This window comes from Anolis carolinensis, chromosome 2 (genome assembly GCF_035594765.1).
Source record: "Anolis carolinensis isolate JA03-04 chromosome 2, rAnoCar3.1.pri, whole genome shotgun sequence".
NCBI lineage: Eukaryota > Metazoa > Chordata > Lepidosauria > Squamata > Dactyloidae > Anolis > Anolis carolinensis.
Window position 1 is genome coordinate 183,563,882 of NC_085842.1, and position 23,571 is coordinate 183,587,452.

General features: G+C 43.2%; 2 protein-coding genes across 4 annotated transcripts in view; both read right to left on the minus strand.

The window, feature by feature from the left end:
• The window catches only part of hdac6 (histone deacetylase 6), an 83,382-nt gene that overhangs the window by 5,016 nt on the left and 54,795 nt on the right, over window positions 1-23,571 (minus strand). For all 3 annotated transcript variants that reach the window (XM_062971268.1, XM_062971269.1, XM_062971270.1), the window contains 4 exons: window positions 20,088-20,262; window positions 5,135-5,493; window positions 1,862-2,265; window positions 338-466 (listed from right to left, as the gene is read on the minus strand). In XM_062971268.1, the coding sequence (XP_062827338.1) occupies window positions 2,125-2,265; window positions 5,135-5,493; window positions 20,088-20,262 (675 nt within the window). In that variant the 3' untranslated portion in view covers window positions 338-466; window positions 1,862-2,124. The remainder of the gene's footprint in view (window positions 1-337; window positions 467-1,861; window positions 2,266-5,134; window positions 5,494-20,087; window positions 20,263-23,571) is intronic.
• LOC134296397 (uncharacterized) lies at window positions 7,577-12,854 on the minus strand. Its single transcript, XM_062971271.1, has 2 exons — window positions 11,080-12,854; window positions 7,577-7,851 (listed from the first exon to the last, which is right to left on the minus strand). Exons 1-2 carry the CDS (start codon window positions 12,625-12,627, stop codon window positions 7,810-7,812), a joined length of 1,590 nt encoding a protein of 529 aa, XP_062827341.1. The 5' UTR covers window positions 12,628-12,854; the 3' UTR covers window positions 7,577-7,809.

Here is a 23,571-nt window from a genome sequence, read left to right on the forward strand (position 1 = left end):
TTGGTCTCTGTTGAACCATTTTACCATTCAGTTTGTTTGCCCCAAATATGAAAATATACAGCTGAAATGAAGGAATTTCATTTTTTCATAGTGTTCCCAATGGCAAGGGTGTTATAAAATTCCATATCTTCTGAGCAACTCTAATACATTCTTTTGTGAGACTGTTGCAAATTGTATTCCTGGGATTAGTAACTTTTAAGTATGTTTTACTTTTTATCTGTGACTTCCTCTTGTTGTATATGCCTGTGCTGTGATTTTGCTGGTGTATGCTAATAAAGGCCATGTGTGTAAGAGGTGGCATAAAAAACAAGAAAGACAAAACGACTCTGCAACTCACCGGGTGGTGGACGTAGGCTTGGCACTCATAGCACCAGGCAGAGAGATCTGCAAAGCTGAGCACCAGCGGATGCCCCGATTCTGAATTGTGAGCGACCATGTGCTGATTAATATAGCGACCACAGCAAACCTGAATGGAGTGGGACAAGGGGATGGGTAAGACTACAGAGATAAACCAGTGGCACGTTTGCTAAAAATATCATCAACCTTCCCACACACATACATACACTAATGAACACAGAGGTAAAGGAAATTTGGTTCTCCAGATGTTTTGGCCTACAACTATTGGCAGGCTAAGGATGAAGGGAATGGCAAGTTACTGAAATGGCCTGAGATTAAAATCATATCAAATGAACATCTAATTAAAAAAATGAAAATACAGGTGTATTTCAAGGGATTCTGAACCTTGTGCAAAATAGAAAACTAACTGAGCATATTTATGGAGAAATTGTTATATTCCTGGGAATATCTGAATAAGCATGGCGATCTCTGGGATATCTTACTGGAGTGCTTTACTGGAAAAGCAGGGAGCTAGACTGTTTAATTGATGACCTCTGGAACAATAGATAGTATAATTAGAACAGGATGGATTCAACGTTGGTATTTTCATTAAGACATCCTAGTCTATATATTTGTAGAAATGCTCTGACTCACTGCCTGCATATTATAATTTATTATGCTTTATTTTATATAATAAAAGAACATTCCTAAAATAAAAAAGTGATACAACAGACCATAGGATAATTCTGCCTGAAATGCAGGCATTTATATTCTACCATCTAAGGAAATACATTAAAAAGTATTTTTAATGTACTAAAAAGCAAAAATATACTATTCAAGGAGTAAGAACATGATTTATTACTAGCCTTAATGAAATATAGACTTAGCATAAATGCACGTTTTATTATTCTTCTATATCTCTCTGTTAACCAAATGATGACACACTGCTTGGAAATCCTGACTATTATTATTATTATTGTTATTGTTATTATTATTATTATTTTTCCAACTGTTGTACTGGAACAACAATGATTGTTTAGTTTAACTTTAACAGTTTTTGGCAGTTCTTTGTTAGAACATTACCAATGTCAGCTGCTTCTAACCTAGCGATTTTACTCAAAGTGTTTAATGCCAGTGCTAATGCTTTTTTGCTTTTGCTTTTTGGTGTGTTTCTTTGTCAAGTACTTTTGCATTTTTATATCGCCATTTGTTCAGATTTATTATATATATATATATAGAGAGAGAGAGTGAGAGTGTGAGAGAGAGAGACTTTAGCTTTGTTTTTGGTTTTTGGTTTTTCTCTCTCTCTCTCCCTTTTTGATCCTTCTTTAATTGCAGTTTTCCTACTTTCTATACAATCAAATGTTCTCACTCTTTTGATGTTAATTTATCTTATAAGGTAAAACTTCAATAAAAATATATTTTAAAAAAATAAAGAAAAAAAATGAAAATACTCTGCACTGCTGCATTAGCCAATGGTGGGACAAGGAATCCAATCCATGTCTCTGTGGGACAACCACCTTACCTTGTAGCAAACCAAGCAGATCCAATTCTCCACCTTGCTGCCGCATTCTGAACAAGGCTCCAGCACATTCAAGCCAGTGGGAGGAACAGGTAACACCGAGTCAAGGTGCGGACACCATGATAAGGGTGTGACAGCATAGAACAGCCCCTAGAAAGTAACCATATAATAATACCTGTATGCTGGCATATTAACCTTTGCAAAGTCCAGGAAATTCAGTTCCCTTAGCCTTAGGAAAAAGACCTTCCCCTCTCCTTCTGCCCACACTAAAGGGAGGTGGGCTGTCCCAAACTCACTCCATCCACTGGATCATCTCCAAGTGTCTCACAGAAGGAAGAACATCCACCTGTGGCTTCATCCAGTAGCTCTATCTCAACTTTTACTGTGGGGTGGTCTGGTGGGCTCACCTGGGGAAGGCACGGCACAGGACAGAGAAGAGATTAGAATGACATGGTTGATACAAAATATATCTGCAGTTTACACCAAGCATAAAAATAGCCCTGCTGTGATTGCTTCTCTTTAACTTTTTTGTTTTGATGGTATTGGGATGGCAATATTCTCTCTTTCAGTCACTTAGTTGTTGTGGAGAGATGTAAAATTTCCAGGTTTTTAAGTTTACTGTATTTTTTCCCCAAAAGGTTTTTAGGGAGAAACGGAGGCTATTACCACCAGTTCAAACTAACATGTCTGGTATATTAAAAATAGAGTTAAGTGAGACAGCAGTTAAAAACTGAATTCCCCTTTTAATTGATTTTATTGCAAAAAGGTATAAGAACCTCTTTGGTTCTGCTATTTTATTAGAACAAGAAAAAAGGAAAAACACAATCAACCAATAACTCTATGTAACAAAATTGGAAAAAATATGTTCCTGTTTTGAAAGTGTTATTTTCTGTTTAATTGTGTGGTACTTACTTTGAAAATTGTTGCTCTACTCCAGAAACTCCCTTTTTGTGGCTGCCACAAACTATGTTGATTTGGTTAAGACTCGATAAGATATTCATTGAAAAACCACAGCAAAATGTGCTGCAGGATGATCCGCAAAAACAAAGTCTTTGCAGTTTAATAAACTAAATATGATAGAACCAATTAGGAAATGGCATTTATAACCCAGGAACAAAAATTGTGTCACATCATAGTGTAATATTTTTCCACTCCAAAGAACAGAAAGAGAAGAAACCATCAACATTAGCCAAAAAGATAAAATTACTTTTTCTCCTCGAGTCTTCCACAGTGTCAGGTGGATATAAACCATTCATTTCTATAAAAACAAGTGAGAACAGGATACCAAGCACAGGAATTGCAATGATCAGATGTTGTACCTGGATTACATAAAGGCCTTGCTGTTAGATAGCTTTAGAAATTACTTTGGTGAATAGAATATATGAACATCTTACTCTAGATTTTTCCTAATTGTTATAGAGGAAAATATTCCAAAATTCATCCTGTCCCCTTTTCCCATATTTTCATTTTTTAATGTAAAAAAAAATATATGAGGTTGTATGTGTGTCAGTTCTCCAGGGCCTTCACATCCTTATACTGGATTTGGGAAGAAAGAGAAGATCATGACAACACAAATATGTTGTTGGGTTTCTTTTAGTGACAGGCTCCTCGGTGAGGAGATAACTAAGGGCCTTTCCACATAGCCATATAACCCAGATTATCAAGGCAGATAATCCACAATGCCATATAATCTACTTCAATGTGGATTTTATACAGCTGTTTGGAAGGGGCTAAAATTAATTTAAACACAATAAAATGTGATTAAATAATAATTTTGATAAAATAGGATTAAATTCTAAAATGAAAGCAGGGGGAGTGACGAGTGTAAAAGAATTTAAATAAGCTCATTGCCATGACAAGGGTCCCCATTTTGTGAGATAAAGAGATTTCCCAGGTGGGCAGCTTTTATGATTAATTTGACTAAGCATAGATTCCCCCCAGAAAGAAAATAGGACAGCTTGGCAACTGGATCCCAGTTGGTTGTTCTAACGATAGTGGTTCCCAACCTTATTTTGACCAGAGACCACTTTGACCAGGGACTACTCTCCAACATTAGTACCAAAAGGGTTACGAATCAGTTTTTGGTCAACTTTAGATTTGGTTTGGTTATCTGGGATGCTGATTCAGAAAACTGCATGGGATAGACAACATTAGCTCTAGTTTCTGATACAGAACATTCACCATCTGCTCACCCTCAGAAAACTATACAGTAGAGTCTCACTCATCCAACATAAACGGGCCGGCAGAACGTTGGATAAGTGAATAGCCAGGCTGTGGCGCAGGCTGTTGAGCAATCAGCTGCAGCCAGCTGCAACAAATCACTCTGACCAAGAGGTCATGAGTTCGAAGTCAGCTCGGAGCCCCGTGTTTGTCTTGTCTTTGTTCTATGTTAAGGCATTGAATGTTTGCCTTATATGTGTAATGTGATCCGCCCTGAGTCCCCTTCGGGGTGAGAAGGGCGGAATATAAATATTGTAAATAAATAAATAAATATGTTGGATAATAAGGAGGGATTAAGGAAAAGCCTATTACACATCAAATTAGGTTATGATTTTACAAATTAAGCACCAAAACATCATGTTTAACAACAAATTTGGCAGAAAAAGTAGTTCAATACGTAGTAATGCTATGTAGTAATTACTGTATTTACGAATTTAGCACCAAAATATCACGATGTATTGAAAACATTGACTACAAAAATGCGTTATCCAGAACGTTGGATAAGCAAGTGTTGGATAAGTGAGACTCTACTGTATTTAACGATTTAGAGCTGATGTGGTTTATCCAATGCAATTTCTGAATCAGCACCCCAAATAACCCCAGGAATAGGCCTAAAAACGAACACACCAAAAACGAAAACACTGAGGTACCCCACTTCCAGGCACCACTTGGAAAGGCTCTACTCAGGGGGAGGGAGGAGGAGAAGTAGTAGTCAGGAAGCTTGTTGTTGTTCCTTTCGTGGCTAGTCAGCCTCTCCCCTACTGACATCTCTGTTGCCTCGGCACAATAAGAGGGTTTCGCAAGGCCAGTCACTCTCGTTGCAATGGTGTAGTAATGGTGATGCTGCAGACTATATTTTAGTTCTTGGGGACCACTGGTGGTCCATGGACCACAAGTTGGGAACCATTGTTCTACCCAAAAACAGTTATAAATATTGGGATCTCATCTTGGCATACAGATAACAATCAAACAAAATATACACAATATGGCTGGTGCACCACAGACGCACGTTCATTGAGAAAAGAGATAGATTAGACAAGCCAGCATGACACTTACTTCTGCCTCTTTGTCCGAAGACTCCACTTCGACAGAGGAGCTCCCCGTTGACATGCCTTCTCTCTGGCTCTCATCGGTCGGCTCAGTCTCTTCCAAGGAGCTCGCAACTTTTGGCTGAGCCTCTTCACTTACTGAATTGGAATCAGGTGAGAGAGAGCTGGAAGCCATGTCTCCTTCCTCCGCAAGGCTGTCCTCTATTTGGAGGGAGCCCAAAGCCACGACCACTTCGTCAGCAGGATTCACGAGTTGAGCTGTGGGGCTCTGAAGGAGTTCCTGGGAAGCTTTTATAAGGAAGTCATTTGGAATGGGAAATCCCTTCCCAGACCGAGTCCTAGGCTTCTCCCACAAAAGAGCAGGCACTGGGGAGGGGAAAATACACCAGCTTTACTTTCCCTCTTCATTCTGGGGCAGGGCTACTTAAACTTTTCCACTAGGGACCCATTTCGGCCTGAGGAATTTTTATTCCCCAGATATATATATGCTACATTATAAACATTGCACAATAAATTCCCCCTTCCCCCTAATGCAGGGCTTCTTAACCATTCTAAGACTGTAGAATGACCATCTCTTCAGGCAGGTCTATCCAGTCAATTTAACTGCATTTATCAGTGGATTTTAACCTGTAATTTAACTCTGTATCTTGTTGTAGATGTTTTTAATAATGTTTTACCTCTTGCTTTATTTTTTGTATAAATGTTTACTGTGATATATGAGAAAAAAACAACAACATACAATCTTCAAGATCCAATAATCAAAATACAAGTATTATTTCCCCTGTCCCACCACCTCCCCATTCCCACCTGTGACTTCCAATACCACACCATATGGTACTAGCATCTCACAAAAATCCATCCTCATCTTACATGAATAAATTCCCCGTTCGGCTATTTCAAAATCTATTTTTGTCTTCTTTTTATAATACCCAAAGGCCAGTCTCCATTTTCTAATGAATTCTCTTTTGTTTCCTCTAATGCTATTGGAGATCATGGCCATTTGGATAGACTCAACTACTTTTCTTCTCCAATCCTTAATAACTAGTTCTTTCCCCCTCTTCCAAGATTTTGCTATAACGATGCTCGCTGCCACACAACTATATTAACAAATTTCAACATTGTTTTTGCCAATTCTCTTCTGAAACAAGCCCAATAAGCACATTTCTGGGGTTTTCTTAATCATTTTGTTGATTTCTTTAGTCACTTTGTTCCAAAACTTTTTTGCCACCATACAGGTCCACTAAACATGGAAGAAGATGCTTTTCTGCATTTCGCATCTATTGTTTTATTGATATTGTATTCCAACCTCAAGCTGTAAAGAGAGACATGTAATAATAATAATAACAATAATAATAATAATAATAATAATAATAATAATAATAATTAATGTTAAGCAATGTGCAACTGTGGAGCAGAACAAACAACTCAGCATTTATATGCTTGCCCACAACGCCCTGCCTCATGCACAATTCCAACTGGATGGACCCCCAAGGAGGGTCTTCCTCCAGGAGCAAACCAAGAATAGGCAACTTGGAAAACCCTGAACATACTCAGAAGTGTAGTGGGCAAATCAAAAGACAAAATGGCCCTACCTAGAAGAATCCTCCACCTTGTGCGATTGCGGAGCAGAACAAACAACTCCCCAATTGTATGCTTGCCCACAATGCCCTGCCTCATGGACGGAGGAAGAACTGTTTAAAGCTACAGACAATGCAGTCGCTGTTGCCTGTTTTTGGTCTAAAACTATTTAGCTGCTTGTGATCCCTTTATATTATCAGTTTTAAACTTATTTATTATGCAATGCTTTTGACACAAAATAAAAAATAAATTATTATTAATGTAAGTGCTAAAACAGGCCCCCGGTGCGCAGTGGGTTAAACAACTGAGCTGACTGAAAGGTCGGAGGTTTGAATCCAGGGGAGCAGAGTGAGCTCCCGCTGTTAGGTCCAGCTTTTGCCAACTTAGCAGTTAGAAAAATGCAAATGTATGTAGATCAATAGGTACTGCTCCGATGGGAAGATAACGGCGCTCCATGCAGTCATGCCAGCCACGTGACCTTGGAGGTATCTTTGGCTTAGAAATGGAGATGAGTACCAACCCCCAGAATCGGACACAACTCGACTTAACATCAGGGGAAGTCTTTATCTTTACCTAAGTGCTAAAACAGTCACGAGGTGAAACAAAAATTGGCAGACCTCAACACTGAGGGTTTTTTTTGTGTCAGGAGCAACCTGAGTTGATTCTGGAGTGAGAGAATTGGCCGTCTGCAAGGACGTTGCCCAGGGGACGCCCGGATGTTTTGATGTTTTACCATCCTTGTGGGAGGCTTCTCTTCTCAACACCAGGGAGATGTTGACAAGCTGGAAAGCGTCCAGAGGAGGGCGACTAAAATGATTAAGTGTCAGCTCACCACAGCCGCTCCTGAATGAACACACGAGACTCTCTGTGGTATCACCAGGAACTTTTACTGTAGGAAACATGAACATCAGAAAAGCCAAGAATGGGAGGCTCCGGCCAACCCTCCTTTATATACCCTCCCCCTCATTTGAACAGTCTCTTCCCGCTCAGTAAAACCCCGCGCAAATTCCCCGCCAAGTCCATCAGCCGTTTCTCCTCCGAGTCCTGGGACGCAGGTGTCTTATCAATGTCAGTGACCCTGAAACTCAGAGCCACATCCAGGCTCTAGTAGCAGGGTTCTGACATGGCGTCCTCCTCCCCTTCGTCCTGGAAGGAAAAGATTAAACACAACTATTGTTCTCCGCTGTCCAGAGTTCCTTTATACTTTTTTAACAGGCTGCAATGGAATACCGGGTGTACCTTTCCTAGGTCCTTTGGTAGCCTCAGCTCATAGGTCACTTCGTTTATTCTTTTTGCTACCCTGAATGGCCCTATATAGCGTGGAGCCAATTTCTTGGATGGGAACCCCAATTTCAGGTTTTTTGTGCTCAGCCAAACCAGATCTCCTTCGCCCAATTTGTCCCCCTCTCGGCGCCTACGATCCGCAAAGAGCTTGTACTTCTTTTGTGTTTCCCGCAATGCCTCTACCACGGTTTGCCACCCTTGCTTGATTTTGGCCGGCCATTCCTCGTCGGTCTGGCCCTCCCCTTCCTTCCACTCGGGTAGCCTGGGGAAAGGTGCCACCTCCTGTCCGTATACTATTTCGAATGGGGCACGACCTGTGGCCGAATGTACGGCCCCGTTAAAAGCCATCTCAGCAAACGGAAGAAGGTCCGCCCAATCATCCTGTCTATAATTGGTGTACATCCTTAAGAATTGGCACAGTGTCTGTTGGGTACGTTCGACCCCCCCGTTGGTCGCGGGATGAAAGGCCGAGCTCAGGTTCCTTTCTGCTCCTAACAGCTGTAAGAATTTTCCCCAAAATTTTGCAGTAAATTGGACTCCCCGGTCACTAATTATCTTGTCGGGACACCCATGTAGGCGATATACATGCTTCACATACAAATCAGCAAGTTTTTCAGCTGAAGGGAGTTTTGGCAGAGCCACAAAGTGTGCCTGTTTTGAGAATAGGTCCAATATTGTCCAAATGTATCTGTGGCCTCTGCTGGGGGGTAGTTCGCCTACAAAATCCATGGCTACGCATTCCCATGGCCTCATGGGCTCCACCACCTTCTGCAATAGCCCCTGGGGCTTCCCCGGTGGTGTTTTTCCCTCTGCACATAATTCACACTGCGTGACGTATCCCCTGGCGTCTTTCCTCATTCCGGGCCACCAGCATTGTTTGGCCAACAGTTTAATAGTCCTGGTGGGGCCTAGATGACCCGCACCCTTGTTATCATGGTACTTCCTTAACATTTCTCGTCTTAAACATTCAGGAATATACAATTTCTTATTTACAAACACCAAATCCCCACACAATTCTCCCTTTTCTTTGTTTGTTTGTAACCATTTGTCCATTCCATACGCTCGCTTCAACTCTTCCTCCCATATTTCTCCTCCCCCCGTGGAAATGGCAGTACGTTTGTTTTCTTTGGCCGCTTGTGCTCGAGTTAGTACTGCCAGGCCCCATTGCTTATCAAGAAAAATACTCCCTTCAGATTCCTGAATTCCTCCCCCGTGCTGAGGCATCCGAGAGAGAGCGTCAGCGAGTATATTATGTTTCCCCTGGAAGAATCTGAGTCTGAAATCAAAACGGCTGAAATATTGGGCCCATCTAATTTGCTTCGCTGATAGTTTACGAGGGGATCTTAGATACTGTAAATTTCTATGGTCAGTCCACACCTCAAACGGTGTTCCACTTCCTTCCAGAAAGTGTCTCCAGCACTCTAGTGCTTTTAGAATCGCTAAGGCTTCTCTCTCCCAAATCGGCCAGTTTTTTTCTGTATCGCTAAACTTTTTTGACAGATAGCCACATGGCTTCAGGTTCCCCCCCTCGTCTTTCTGTAGCAGAACTGCCCCATATGCCCGGTCTGACGCATCGCAATGTAATACAAAGGCTTTAGACATATCAGGGTGCTGTAGGACAGGCTCCTCAGTAAAACGCTTTTTAAGGGCTTCGAAAGCTTCCTGGCATTCTATTGTCCAGGTCAGTTTGGCCCCTGGGGCCTTCACTTTGGCTGTTTCTCCCCTACCTTTAGTCTTTAACAAATCCGTTAATGGCAAAGTGAGGCGCGCAAAGTCCTTGATAAATGTTCTATAGAAGTTTGCGAACCCTAGGAAGGATTGCAGCTGCTTCCGTGTTTTGGGGGCTTCCCACCCCCTCACGTCTTCTACCTTCGCAGGGTCCATCGCCACTCCCTGGGAGGAAATCCTATACCCCAGAAAGTCTATCTGGTCTTTATTGAACTCGCACTTGGCAAGCTTCGCATACAGTTTTGCTTCTCTCAACTTTTGCAGGACTTCCCTGACTAGTTCTATGTGTTGCTCCTTTGTCCGAGATACTAACAATATGTCATCTAAAAAAACAAAGACTCCCTTGTACAACAATGGATGCAACACTTCGTTGATTAATTGCATGAACGCGGCGCCTCCGCCGCACAAACCGAAAGGGAGCACACGATAATTGAATAATCCGAATGCACAGGAGAAGGCCGTCTTCCACCTGTCCTCTGGTTTAATCTGCAATTTATGGTACGCTTCAATTAAGTCCAATTTAGTGAATATCTGTCCCTCCGATAACTGGGCGATCAAGTCCTTCACTAAAGGTAGGGGGTATTTATTTCCAGAACTGATTGCATTCAGGCCCCTGTAGTCAATGCAGAGCCTCAGCGTTTGGTCCTTTTTGCGCCTGAACAACACAGGCGCCCCTAGAGGGGAATTTGAAGGCTCTATGAAACCCCTCGCTAGGTTTTTATCAATGTATTTTCTCAGTTCCTCCTTTTCCCTAGCCGACATTGGGTATATTTTTGCCTTAGGAAGCTCTGCTCCTGGGACTAGCTCTATCTTCACTTCAACTCTCCGCTTCGGTGGGAAACTGTCTGCTTCCTTCTCATCAAATACGTCCACAAAATCCCGATACTCTGGGGGTAATTTATCTGCCAGTTCTGCTATCCTGATAGAGTCTTCCTCCCCCCTTTTCCCCGGCTCCCTTTCCACTTCCTGGCTCCCTCCTTCCAACTTCATCCTGAAGATCATGCTCTTATCCTCCCAGTTGATTTGCGGGTTGGCCTGCCCCAGCCATGGCATGCCTAGTATAACATTATAGCTGGCTATTTGTGATATCACAAATGACACCTTTCCTTCCCAACTCCCTATCTTACACTTTACATCTTCGGCACTGTACTTAGCTAATGATCCCGATGCTGTGGATCCGTCCAACTGCGAAAAAGCTATTGGGGATTCTAGGTTCGTTCTTTCGCATCCCAATCCCTCGGCTAATTCAGGGGAGATGATGTTCCTGGAACATCCACAATCCACAAATGCTTTGCAGGTTGCTTGTTTGCTGCCACTTTCCAGCTGAATGGGGACCACTATCATGGCTTTGTCCTGACTTACCAACCCCCCCGAGTGGTGCCTCATCGGTGGTTCTTCCTCGGCGCGTTTCCCTGCCACGGCTCTTGGTTTGGGCGGGCCTCCGCCTTCCCCTTTTCTCTGCCAGCACTCGGCAGCCCTGTGGCCCAAACGGCCGCACACGAAGCAGCCCCTCCTGCTGGTGCTCACGTTCCCTGTCGGCTCCGTTCTCCTCCCGGCTGGGGTTGATCCCTCCTTCCGGCTCCCCTCTTTCATCTGCGGCCGCTGCTGTAGCCCTCCTCGGTGCCTCCTCGCCTGGGCCAGCGATGTCTCGATGCGCCCCGCCAGCTGAATCCATCCGCGCAGTGTGTCAGGCTCATCACGATGCACCGCCCAGGAGAGGATCTCCCGCCTGAGCCCCTCTTTGAAGAGTTCTATCTTTGTCACTGCAGACCATTCCGGCACCTTTTCAGCGAGGCATTGGAACTCCTCCGCATACTCAGATACCGACCTCTGCCCCTGGGAGACGGTCTTCAACTCCTCCCTCGCCCGGATCTGCTCCAGTGGATCTCGGAAACGGGTCTCCAGGGCCCCCATAAAGCGTCGGAGTGACCCCAGACATGGGTCGCGCCGCGCGTGTAGTTGAACGTACCAGCTGGCCGCTCCCCTCTTCAACACTGCACCAATGGCCCGTACCCGGCTGGATTCCGTTCTAAAAGTGTGGGCATTGTCCTCCATATAGCCCCTCACCGTGGTCAGGAAAAAATCCAGTTCAGAGGACTCTCCCCCAAACTCGATCCTTAGTTCCTCTCGTCTCGGTAGGGGTCCCTGTGGTGGCAATCCCCAATTCTCCGCCCGTCGCAAGCCCCCTTGCGGGCCAGTGGGCCCCGCTGCTGCTTCCCTTTGTCCTGTGCCACGCCCGGCATTCGCCAGGGGCACCAGGGTCTCAGTTGGGAGCGTAGCCGGGATTCTCGGAGGCTTTTCCCCTTCGTCGTCACTCTCCTCCACCCGCGTCAGGCTCGTTTGGATCTTGGGCCGGGCACCGGGCTCCTTTCGCATTTCCCTTCCCTTCGGTGCTGGGAGGTCTGCAAAGCCCTGGCTGCTTCCCATGCTCACGTCCCACATTGAGCTAGCCCGGAGTTCCCTTCCTCGCTCCGGCTCCGCCAAAACCGCCAGGCGCTCCATCGCCCTCGACATCACTGCCAGGGTGGTCTCCATCGCCGACATCCTCTCCTCCAGAAACACCATCTTTTGCGGGCCTGGGGAAGGTGAACCTTCCTCTCCTCCGGTGCTATCTCCCCGCACCACTCCGCGCCTCTGGGTTACCCCATTTGGCTGGGCATAAGCGGTGGATGACGCCAGGGCCGCCAGCTGGTGGAACTCAGCGTCCGTCTCGGGAGTGGCCCTTTCCGACCTTCCTCCTCCGGCGCCCAAGAGCTCTTCATCCTCCACTTGCATGTTACACCTCACCGCTACAGCGGGATGGTGTCCGTATTCTTGGCTTAGTGTCAGCTCACCACAGCCGCTCCTGAATGAACACACGAGACTCTCTGTGGTATCACCAGGAACTTTTACTGTAGGAAACATGAACATCAGAAAAGCCAAGAATGGGAGGCTCCGGCCAACCCTCCTTTATATACCCTCCCCCTCATTTGAACAGTCTCTTCCCGCTCAGTAAAACCCCGCGCAAATTCCCCGCCAAGTCCATCAGCCGTTTCTCCTCCGAGTCCTGGGACGCAGGTGTCTTATCAATGTCAGTGACCCTGAAACTCAGAGCCACATCCAGGCTCTAGTAGCAGGGTTCTGACAATTAAGGGTCTGGAGAACAAGCCCTATGAGGAGAGGCTTAAAGAGCTGGGCATGTTTAGCCTGCAGAAGAGAAGGCTGAGAGGAGACATGATAGCCATGTACAAATACGTGAGGGGAAGTCATAGGGAGGAGGGAGCAAGCTTATTTTCTGCTGCCCTGAAGACTAGGACACGGAACAATGGCTTCAAACTACAGGAAAGGAGATTCCACCTGAACATCAGGAAGAACTTCCTCACTGTGAGGGCTGTTCGGCAGTGGAACTCTCTCCCCCGGACTGTGGTGGAGGCTCCTTCTTTGGAAGCTTTTAAGCAGAGGCTGGATGGCCATCTGTCGGGGGTGCTTTGAATGCGATTTCCTGCTTCTTAGCGCGGGGTTGGACTAGATGGCCCATGAGGTCTCTTCCAACTCTACTATTCTATGATTCTATGATTCATGCCCCCGCATGAAGCTGGAGCTGATAGAAAGAGCTCATCCGCGCTCTCGCCGGGTGGGATTTGAACCTGGCAGCCTTCAGGTCAGCAACCCAACCTTCAAGTCACAAGGCTTTTATCCCCTAGGCCACCGAGGGCTCCAACACTGAGTTATATATGTTCATGCTTTATAGCTGAATCCTAGAACTCAGACTTGGATAAAAGATTGAAGCACTGAATACTCTGATTTACATCAAATTTTACAGGTAAATAGATACAGGTTATGATATTGTGGTTATGGTTATAAAGTCCATCATATTGGTACTGATAATATCTGAGTTAAAGGAGCCTCTTTTGGGATGAGGACCCACAGTTTGTAAAGCAGCGCTCTTGAAAAAACCCAACAGATGCTGAGACATGCACAAGATAAGGGACCATAAAGTGGGTCCATAGCTGGGGACAAGTCCCTTCTTTGCACCCCTCCCCCCCCAAAATATCATTCTTCCCTTCTTGGCACCTGTATTTTTCTCTGACATTTATTTCCACACTTCCTCTATCTTGTTCCTATCTTTTGCATTCCTACCTCTGGTCCTTCTGCCTGTTTCTACATTCCCTTTCAGTACTTCTCTTCTGCAACCCACTCTTCTCGGGAGCCTTTGTGATTTGCAGCACTCATGCTGCCAAATCCGTGTTTACTTACCCCCATCTCCGGTGTATTTATCTCTGTATCTTTAAACTGAAAGCTAAGGGGGGGGGGGGTTGGCACAATGGATGCTGACATCACAAACCCCTTGCAGCCACCCCCTACTCACAAAGCAAGGCACATCGTATGAAACATATGTACAAGTGGTCTGTACATGTGTTGAAAAAAATCACTGAGTTTGCAAAACGTCCTATTTAGCTGTGCCCAGAGGAAAGCGTTCTCTGTTCCATAAGTAAATCTGCTCCCCTTCTCTGCCCTGCTAGAAATATATCTGCGCCACTTCCTACATGGTGCCAAACCTTCCTAGTTCTCTGATCGCTCCCTCTACTCCCAGCAGCTGTGTAAAAAAATAAAAATAAAGGGAAAGGAAATATAATGTCACTTCTTTGAAGGGCAGCTGCAGGGAAAATGTGGATTCAGAAAAGAGCACAAGAGCTTTGCCATTCATTCCAAGTTTGAAAAATTAAGCAAAGTGCAGGAAATACAATCTAAGTACAATTACTTACCAAGATTGCAACCCTTTTCCTATCAGTAGCAAAGTGTTCGAGGCAGTAAACCAGACCCAGGATGCTTTGCTCCCTTGTCAGTCAAAAGGGAAAGGCTTCAATGGTGCACTTAATAGGCATCACTGAAGCGATGCCCTTTTGTGGGCAGCAACTGAATCAGCTAGCTTACTTCCTGGACCAATGAAGAAGAAGAGTTCCCTTTAGCCTTGAGCAAATCTCCACATCTGGACACATTCTAAATTTTCGACAATGTCTGATTAAATTATATGTGCACTAAAAATGTATGAATATAACCCTAAACTCTTCAACAGCCTGTAATTCTTGCAGGAGAGAAAAGCTATTGCAGGAGGTTGCATTCAGAGGAGAGCAGTTGTCGCTTGTCCAGCACAGCATTTCTCTCCATTTCAGGATGACACCATCACAGTCAATTTTAAACTATGGATTTGATAGTTAGCATCCTATGACTTTGGATTTTAATCTTTGTTCTGTGCACTTTAATATGTAGAAGTGTTTTTCTACATACAGTAGAGTCTCGCTTATCCAACATAAACGGGCCAGCACAACGTTGGATAAGCGAATATGTTGGATAATAAGGAGGGATTAAGGAAAAGACCATTAAACATCGAATTAAGTTATGATTTTACAAATTAAGCACCAAAACATCATGTTATACAACAAATTTGACAGAAAAAGTAGTTCAATATGCAGTAATGCTATGCAGTAATTACTGTATTTACGAATTTAGCACCAAAATATCACGATGTATTGAAAACATTGATTACAAAAATGCGTTGGATAATCCAGAATGTTGGATAAGTGAGTGTTGGATAAGTGGGAGTCTTCTGTACTTGCTGAACAAAGGATGGGCCACTTCACCTTCAAAGGTAGACTGAAGTGAGTGTTGGATAAGTGAGACTCTACTGTATATGTATTTTATAATGTATTTTATTATTTTTATCATGTCAGAAACGACATGAGAACGTACTGCAAATCGTTTCTGGTGTGAAAGAATTGGCTGTCTAAGAAGACGTAGCCAAGGGGATGCTTGGATGTGTTGCTGGAAGGCTTCTCTCATGTCCCTGACAGACAGGAGTTCACCCATCTCGCGAATTCAAACTGGCAACCTTCAGGTCAGCAACCCAACCTTCAGGTCAGCAGTTGAGCTGTCACAAGGATTTAACCCATTGCGCCCCTGCGGCCCCATGTATTTTATGATGACGTATTTTAACTGAGTTGGGTCTTGCCTTGAGATGTGAAAAGAGTTGGGTAACAAAATAGCAACAACAACAACAACAACAACAACAACAACTTCAGTTCCAAGACACACTTCTTTTCCTATATAAACATCTTATGTATTTATTTTGATAGTGGTAGTGGTAGTGAAATTAGGATGCATCCTACAATTGACAAAGTTTTACAACTGAAGAAATATGGTATGCTGTTGTTGTTATTGTTGATATTGTTGTTTATAACCCATCCTTCTCCCCATGGGGACTCAAGGCGGTTTGCAATCCCACACTGGTCATAGTTTAAAACAGGGGTTCTCATACTCAGAGAGCCGCAAAGCCCTTTCATAGAGCCCCAAGAAACATTTTGGACACAGGGGCAGCATTGTATTTTAAAATTTGACAGTTGGGCCGGTCCAGCGGCAGATGGGTGGAGAATGTTTGTGTGTACAAATTGAAAAAAACATGAAAAAATTCCTATGCACAATGCACATATCTCGTTAGTAGTGTGAAAGAAAGAAAGAACAATATAATATTCAAAATGAAGAACAATTTTAACTAACATAAATTCAACATAATTTCAGTGGAAGACCCGAGGAGCCATCCTGCCTTTGCAATAATAATAATAATAATAATAATAATAGTAAAAATAATAATAATAACACTGCATGGAAAGTTCCTTGACAAAATTGAAGAAAAAGCTGATAAGGAGAAGACCTGGCTCTGGCTCACGAATGGGACCCTGAAGAAGGAGACAGAAGACCTGATCCTTGCAGCCCAGGAGCAAGCCATCAGGACAAATGCAATTAAGGCCAAGATCGAAAAATCAGCTGATGACCCAAAATGCAGACTCTGCAAGGAAGCTGACGAAACCATTGATCATATCCTCAGCTGCTGTAAGAAAATTGCAGACAGACTACAAACAGAGGCACAACTGTGTGGCCCAAATGATTCATTGGAACTTATGCCTCAAGTACCACCTCCCAGCAGAAAAGAACTGGTGGGATCACAAACCAGCAAAGGTCGTGGAAAATGAACACGCAAAGATACTGTGGGACTTCTGAATCCAGACTGACGAAGTTCTGGAACACAACACACCAGACATCACAGTTGTGGAAAAGAACAAGGTTTGGATCATTGATGTTGCCATCCCAGGTGACAGTCGCATTGATGAAAAACAACAGGAAAAAATTAAGCCGCTATCAGGACCTCAAGATTGAACTTCAAAGACTCTGGCAGAAACCAGTGCAGGTGGTCCCGGTGGTGATGGGCACACTGGGTGCCGTGCCAAAAGATCTCAGCCGGCATTTGGAAACAATAGACATTGACAAAATTACGATCTGCCAACTGCAAAAGGCCACCCTACTGGGATCTGCACGCATCATCCGAAAATACATCACACAGTCCTAGACACTTGGGAAGTGTTCGACTTGTGATTTTGTGAAACGAAATCCAGCATATCTATCTTGTTTGCTGTGTCATACAACGTCGTTGTGTCAATAATAATAATAATAATAATAATAATAATAATAATAATAATAGGAGCAACTCCGGGGGCCACCCAGTCCAACCTGTCTCTGCCATGCAGTAAATCAAAGCTCCCCTAACAGATGAACCATCCAGTCTTTGAAATAATAATACTAGTAAGAATAATAATAGGAGCAACTCCAGGGGCCACCCAGTCCAACCTGTCTCTGCTATGCAGTAAAAGCAAAAAGCAATGCACCCCTAACAGATGACCATCCAACCTTTGAAATAATAATAATAATAATAATAATAATAATAATAATAATAATAATAATAATAATAATAGCAATAGCAATAGTAATAATAATAGCATAATAATACATCACACAGACCTAAACACTTGGGAAGTGTTCGGCTTGTGATTTTTTTATATGAAATCCAGCATATACATCTCGTTTGCTGTGTCATACTCTTTGTGTCAATAATAATAATAATAATAATGATGATGATGATGATGATGATGATGATGTATGGGAAATGCAAACTGAAATCCAGTCTCTGACTAACACTGTCTGAATTTTTAGCACTGATATCAGCATAGAGTTTGGTTTGGACAAATGTTCGACAGTGGCATTGAAGAAGGGAACAATCACTGAGAGTGAGGGCATAAATATGCCTAATGGCCAAACGATAAAGTGTCACCAGCCAGAAGCCTATAAGTATTTGGGCATATTACAGCTGAACAACATCAAGCATGAACATGTGAAGACTGTGGTCAGCAAAGAATACAAAATTGAAGGAAAAGCTGACAAGGAAAAGACCTGGCTCTGGCTCACAAATGGGACCCTGAAGAAGGAGACAGAAGGCCTGATCCTTCAGCCCAGGAGCAAGCCATCAGAACAAATGCAATTAAGGCCAAGATTGAAAAATCAGCTGATGACCCAAAATGCAGACTGTGCAAGGAAACCGACCAAACCATTGATCATATCCTCAGCTGCTGTAAGAAAATCACACAGACAGACTACAGAGGCACAACTATGTGCCCCAAATGATTCATTGAAACTTATGCCTCAAGTACCACCTCCCAGCAGTAAAGAACTGGTGGGATCACAAACCTGCAAAGATAATGGAAAATGAACACTCAAAGATACTGTGGGACTGACAAAGTTCTGGAACACAACACACCAGACATCACAGTTGTGGAAAAGAAAAAGGTTTGGATCATTGATGTTGCCATCCCAGGTGACAGTCGCATTGACGAAAAACAACAGGAAAAACTCAGCCGCTATCAGGACCTCAAGATTGAACTTCAAAGACTCTGGCAGAAACCAGTACAGGTCGTGCCGGTGGTGATCAGCACACTGGGTGCTGTGCCAAAAGATCTCAGCCGGCATTTGGAAACAATACACATTGATAAAATTACGATCTGCCAACTGCAAAAGGCCACCTTACTGGGATCTGCGCACATCATCTGAAAATACATCACACATTCCTAAACACTTGGGAAGTGTTCGACTTGTGATTTTGTGACACGAAATCCAGCATATCTATCTTGTTTGCTGTGTCATACAACGTTGTTGTGTCAATAATAATAACTTTATTTTTATACCCCGCCTCCTTCTCCCCGAAGGGACTTGGGATGGCTTACGTGGAGACAAGCCCAATCCAACAGAGATTAAAACCAAACATAATTTAAAACATATATCTATACAATTAAAAACATTGTAACAAAACAATAGTATAAAAACAACATAATCAGCAACCAATAGGCTAGACAGCAGTAAGTACTGAAAATTCGGAGGGTTGTGCAACAAAGCTTTGGAACAGCTGGTGGAAAAAATGCAAGGGCCAATAATAAATTAAAAGAGCAATGTTAATTTAAAATGTTAAAACCTATAAGACAAGGGACAATGATAAGGTGCTCGCGATAACAGCAATTGATCCATATTTGAAAGCAACAGCCATATGAATCTTTTCCAGCATAAAAGAAAGGAGAAATATCTGAGTGGGACAATCTAGCAGTATCTCTGAGACTGATTTATTTTAGGGGGAGCTTTTGTGGATTCTAATTATTTAGACCCACCAAAGGAACTAAAATGATTCTTACAGTGCTGATTGGCTGTGTTTCACCGCCCAGGCTGGCTCTACACTGCCCTATATCCCAGTATCTGATCCCAGATTATCTGCTTTGAACTGGATTATATGAGTCTACACTGCCAGATAATCTGGGATACGTAGATAATCTCATGAGAGATCCTGGGATATAGGGCATTGTAGATCCAGTCCTAGTTTCAGCTCTGTTTCCCATTGGAAGGAATGGCACAATTGGAGAATTCCCACAGGCAAAAATGGGGACTCCCAGCCAGTTTGGTACCAGAGTCTGGTTTTCCCTTAATCTGGCCTGTATGGTACCTTCGCCTCTTCTCTTTCACAGATGCTGAAAATATATACTTCACACTTACATTAAGCCTAATAACACTATGTAACATGGTTTTTGTTCCTGGGTTACAAATGTCATCTCCTAATTGGTTCTATCATAAAAACATGAAAAAAGTTTATTAAATTGCAAAAACTTTGTTGCACATTTTGCTATAGTTTTTCAATGAATACCTCATAAGAGATTCAATCAATTCAATGTAGTTTGTGGCAGCCACAAACATGAAGTTTTTGGAGTATAATATCTATTTTCAAAGTAAGTATTTCACAATTAAACAGGAATAACACTTTCAAACCAGGAACAGAATATTTTTCAAATTTTATTACATAAAGTAATTTTTAGAGAAGCCCCTTTATTCAATAGCATGAAATGAGGGGCTGAGCCAATAGCCTGCCTGTCACCCAAACTGAATTCACTGAAGAGGCAAGAGATGAATCTGAGACTTCTAGGCCTGCCACCAAACAAAACGGCTAATGGTCTGGAAAAAATACTCACCTTCTAGTCGGAGGCTGGCCCAGTACTTGCGGTGCACAGATGCTACACAGGCCAAAGACTGCAGAGCGCTGGGGTGAGGAGCCTTGAGGCGTCCCAAGGCAGGGGGAGGATCCCCTAGGAGGCTGCGAGTGCACATGGTCATGGACTCCGATATGGACTCTAGGTTGTAGCCGCCCTAAACGGAGGGAAGTTGTGTGGGAAAGAAAGAGAAAAGAAGAAACAGATTATGTGTTCCAGCCCATGAATGACATTTGTCCCCTTGGGAGGGTTCTAACCAATTACCCCACAGAACCGTCACTCTCCAGAGTCAACCTCCTTAGTCCTAAGCATGTTCAATGAACCCTGTTCACCAATGTTGGTACTTCAAATCTAAACCAATTCCCCTGTGGAGGTGGTAAAGGGAAGGGTAGAAGACAGATGGACTGCAAGGGGCTAGGGGGAAAAAATGAGAGTCGTAATGGATAATCAGCTACATAGGATCCTCTGCATCCAAGGATTCTGCACCCATGGATAACCAAACTTCAGGAGACATGGATAACTCTAAAAAAGGTAATACCTAACATAGTGCTTGGGTGTTCAAAGCACTTCCAAAACATCAGCTTCATGATTTATAATTCACTTGCTCATACAAGAGATGGCCTGTATTGAGGCTTCTAACTGGAGCAAATTCTTGCACTGACCTTATTTAACATCTTCACGAACGATCAGCCACTACCACCACTCACAAAGAGCTTTATATATGCTGATGACCTTGGCCTTAACAACACAAGCGAAAGATTTTGAAACAGTTGAAAACCAACTCACTAATGCCTTGAAAGACCTCTCCAGCTACTACAAAGAGAACCACCTGAAGCCTAACCCTGCCAAGACAAAAATGTGTGCTTTCCACCTACGTAACCGTGAAGCCAACAGGAAACTGAAAGTTACTTGGGAAGGCCAAGAGCTCGAACACTGTTTCCATCCTAAATATCTTGGTGTCACCTTAGATTGAACACTAACATATAGGAAACACTGCATGAACACCAAGCACAAAGTAGCTGCACGCAACAACATCCTGCAGAAACTGACTGGCAGCGCATGGGGTGCAGACCCACAAGTAATAAGAACATCAGCCCTGGCCTTGTCTTTCTCAAGTGCTGAGTACACCTGTCCTGTCTGGCAAAAGTCTGCCCATGCGAAGCAGGTGGACGTAGCACTAAACGAAACATGCAGAATAATCACAGGATGCCTTAAACCTACACCTGTTGATAAACTCTACAAGTTAGCTGGCATTGCCCCTCCTGATGTGTAACGGGAAGTTGCTGCTAACGCGAGAGAAATAAGGTCGAACATTGTGAAAGCCATCCACTGCATGACTATCAGCCTCCTCCCACCAGACTCAAATCAAGGAAGGGCTTCATGAGAACCGCCACTCCTCTTGATGTTCCTCCAGCAACAGCAAGGGTGTCCCTCTGGGCAGCTAAACCTGGCAATTCTAACTGGATGGCCCCCCATGAGGGTCTTCCTCCAGGGGCAAACCAAGAATGGGCAACTTGGAAGTCCCTGAACAGACTCAGAAGTGGAGTGGGCAGATCAAAAGACAACTTGGCAAGGTGGCACTACCTGGAGGAATCCTCCACCTTGTGTGACTGTGGAGCAGAACAAACAACTCCGCATATGTATGCTTGCCCACAATGTCCTGCCTCATGTACGGAGGAGGAGTTGTTTAAAGCTACGGACAATGCGGTTGCTGTTGCCCGCTTTTGGTCTAAAACTATTTAGTTGCTTGTGATTTCCTTTTTTCCCCATCATTTAAAAATGTATTTATCATGCAATGCTTTTGACATGAAATAAATAAACTGGAGTGAATTACAGGGAGCGGCACACCCCCCTATTTAAGGAGATCCATTGGCTGCCATTCATCTTCAGGACCCAATTCATGATGTCAGCAGCAAGAACTGAATATGCAAAACATGCCAACATCAGAAGATTGGATTACAAAAGTTTTTGAGATGGCCAAAATGGAAAGATTAACTTTGGCTTTACAACAAGGAAACATCTAAAAAATTCAGAAAGAATGAAATCCTTAATGGAACTATAAAGAATCAGAGAAAGATGATTTGTTGACTAAAAACACTTTAAAATATTATTATTATTATTATTATTATTATTATTATTATTATTAAAAAGATTATCATTATAAAAAAGCACAGCTCTCAGCATTCTTGGAGCAGTTAAGCCCCCCACCACAACAAGGTGGCACCCATCAAGGAGGTGGTTGTTATTATTATTATAATTATTATAATTATTATAATTATTACTGTTTGTTCATTTTCTCTCCCTCTCTCTCTCTCTCTCTCTCTCTCTCTCTCTCTCTCTCTCTCTCTCTCTCTCTATATATATATATCTATATATATAAAAGGATAAAGTTGCGGGCGCAGTGACTATAACAACAAAACTAAACATCCCAGAAATACGAAACTTGGCAACACAATGCAAAAGCCTTGCCTCCCGGTTACAACAACACAATCACACCACAAAACCACAATCCAGACCCACAAAACTCACAACAACACATCATGACTATAACAACACAACTAAACGCCCCAGAAATGCGAAACTTGGTGACACAACGCAAAAGCCTTCCCTCCCGGTTGGAACAACACAACCACACCACAAAACCACAATCCGGACCCATAAAACTCACAACAATGCATCGTGACTATAACAACACAACTAAATGCCCCAGAAATACGAAACTTGGCACACAACTAAATGCTCCAGAAATACAAAACTTGACAACACAATGCAAAAGCCTTGCCTCCTGGTTGTAACAACACAACCACACCACAAAACCACAATCCGGACCCATAAAACTCACAACAAAGCATCGTGACTATAACAACACAACTAAACGCCCCAGAAATACAAAACTTGGCACACAATTAAATGCCCCAGAAATACAAAACTTGACAACACAACGCAAAAGCCTTTCCTCCCGGTTGGAACAACACAACCACACCACAAAACCACAATCCGGACCCACAAAACTCACAACAACGCATCGTGACTATAACAACACAACTAAACGCCCCAGAAATACAAAATTTGACAAAACAACGCAAAAGCCTTGCCTCCTGGTTGTAACAAACACAATCACACCACAAACCTACAATCTAGACCCACAAAATTCACAACAACGCATCGTGACTATAACAACACAACTAAATGCCCCAGAAATACAAAACTTGGCAAAACAATGCAAAAGCCTTTACTCCCGGTTGTAACAACACAATCACACCACAAAACAAAATCCGGACCCACAAAACTCACAACAATGCATCGTGACTATAACACCACAACTAAACGCCCAAGAAATACAAAACTTGGCACATAACTAAACGCCCCATAAATACAAAACTTGACAAGACAATGCAAAAGCCTTGCCTCCTGGTTGTAACAACACAACCACACCACAAAACCACAATCCGGACCCATAAAACTC

Bases quoted from the DNA above. Each gene is read 5' to 3' on its own strand.
- LOC134296397 (XM_062971271.1), bottom strand. From the start codon at position 12,627: ATGTTCATGTTTCCTACAGTAAAAGTTCCTGGTGATACCACAGAGAGT. The intron at 7,852-11,079 runs GTAAGTCAGGAC...TTTTCCTTCCAG, and splicing joins GGCACCACTCGGGGGGGTTG to GACGAAGGGGAGGAGGACGC.